General features: G+C 48.3%; 1 protein-coding gene across 2 annotated transcripts in view; it reads right to left on the bottom strand.

Annotated features, from left to right (window-relative positions):
* LOC107630074 (uncharacterized protein ycf45) overlaps window positions 1-659 on the bottom strand; it is an 11,105-nt gene extending 10,446 nt beyond the window's left edge. For both annotated transcript variants that reach the window (XR_002359104.1, XM_016333105.1), the window contains exon 1: window positions 220-659. Coding sequence is in view for 1 of the 2 variants with exons in the window: in XM_016333105.1 (XP_016188591.1) it covers window positions 220-618 (399 nt within the window). In the remaining variant the exon portion in view is untranslated. The remainder of the gene's footprint in view (window positions 1-219) is intronic.

Raw genomic sequence — 659 nt, 5'->3', positions numbered from 1 at the left:
GTGCAGTCTTTGACAGATTCCTAACACTAAATCTAATTCAACAACAAACTCTAACCAACTAACTAATTACAGTGAAACTCATAAGTTTTATTAACTAATAATTTCTATAACTAACCAACTGTATCTAACACTCTCCCAAAACTAAAAGAAGCACAAAGAATCGTAGCCAACGGAAATATCTCAAACAGACGAGGGTTGGGTGGGAAGAGGGCACCGTACCTGTGCCGTAGCGTGCTCGATATCCTGAACCGTTATTGGAAACTCCGAAATCACGAAATCACCGGACGGAAACCTAGCCAGTGGTTTCCGACCCAAATCCATGACCACCTCCATCAGCTGGTGCAGCTCCGGGTGATCACTGACCCGCCGCCGCATCTCCTCCGGCAACAGCGCCAGAAGCCGACCCAGCTCCACGTCCAACTCATCCTCCGGCAACGAGAAAACCGGTGAACCCAAACTGTGGCAAGCCGAAAGACTCGCTCGCCGACCGGAACCGGTTCGAGGGAAGGATTGAGGAAGAGAAGAAATTGGTGGAGTGAGGAGTTTAAGGATTATCGAGTTCGGAAGGGAAGGTTGGTGGTAGTAAGGAAGATGAAGAAGATTAAGCTGAAGGAGCATCTGCTTTGGCGGGAAGAACAGCGAACTTGGTTTTCAGAAAG

The sequence above is a fragment of the Arachis ipaensis genome, chromosome B03 (genome assembly GCF_000816755.2).
Source record: "Arachis ipaensis cultivar K30076 chromosome B03, Araip1.1, whole genome shotgun sequence".
NCBI classification, from domain to species: Eukaryota; Viridiplantae; Streptophyta; class Magnoliopsida; order Fabales; family Fabaceae; genus Arachis; species Arachis ipaensis.
Note: the sequence above shows the minus strand (reverse complement) of the source record. Positions and strands in the feature narration are given on the sequence as shown.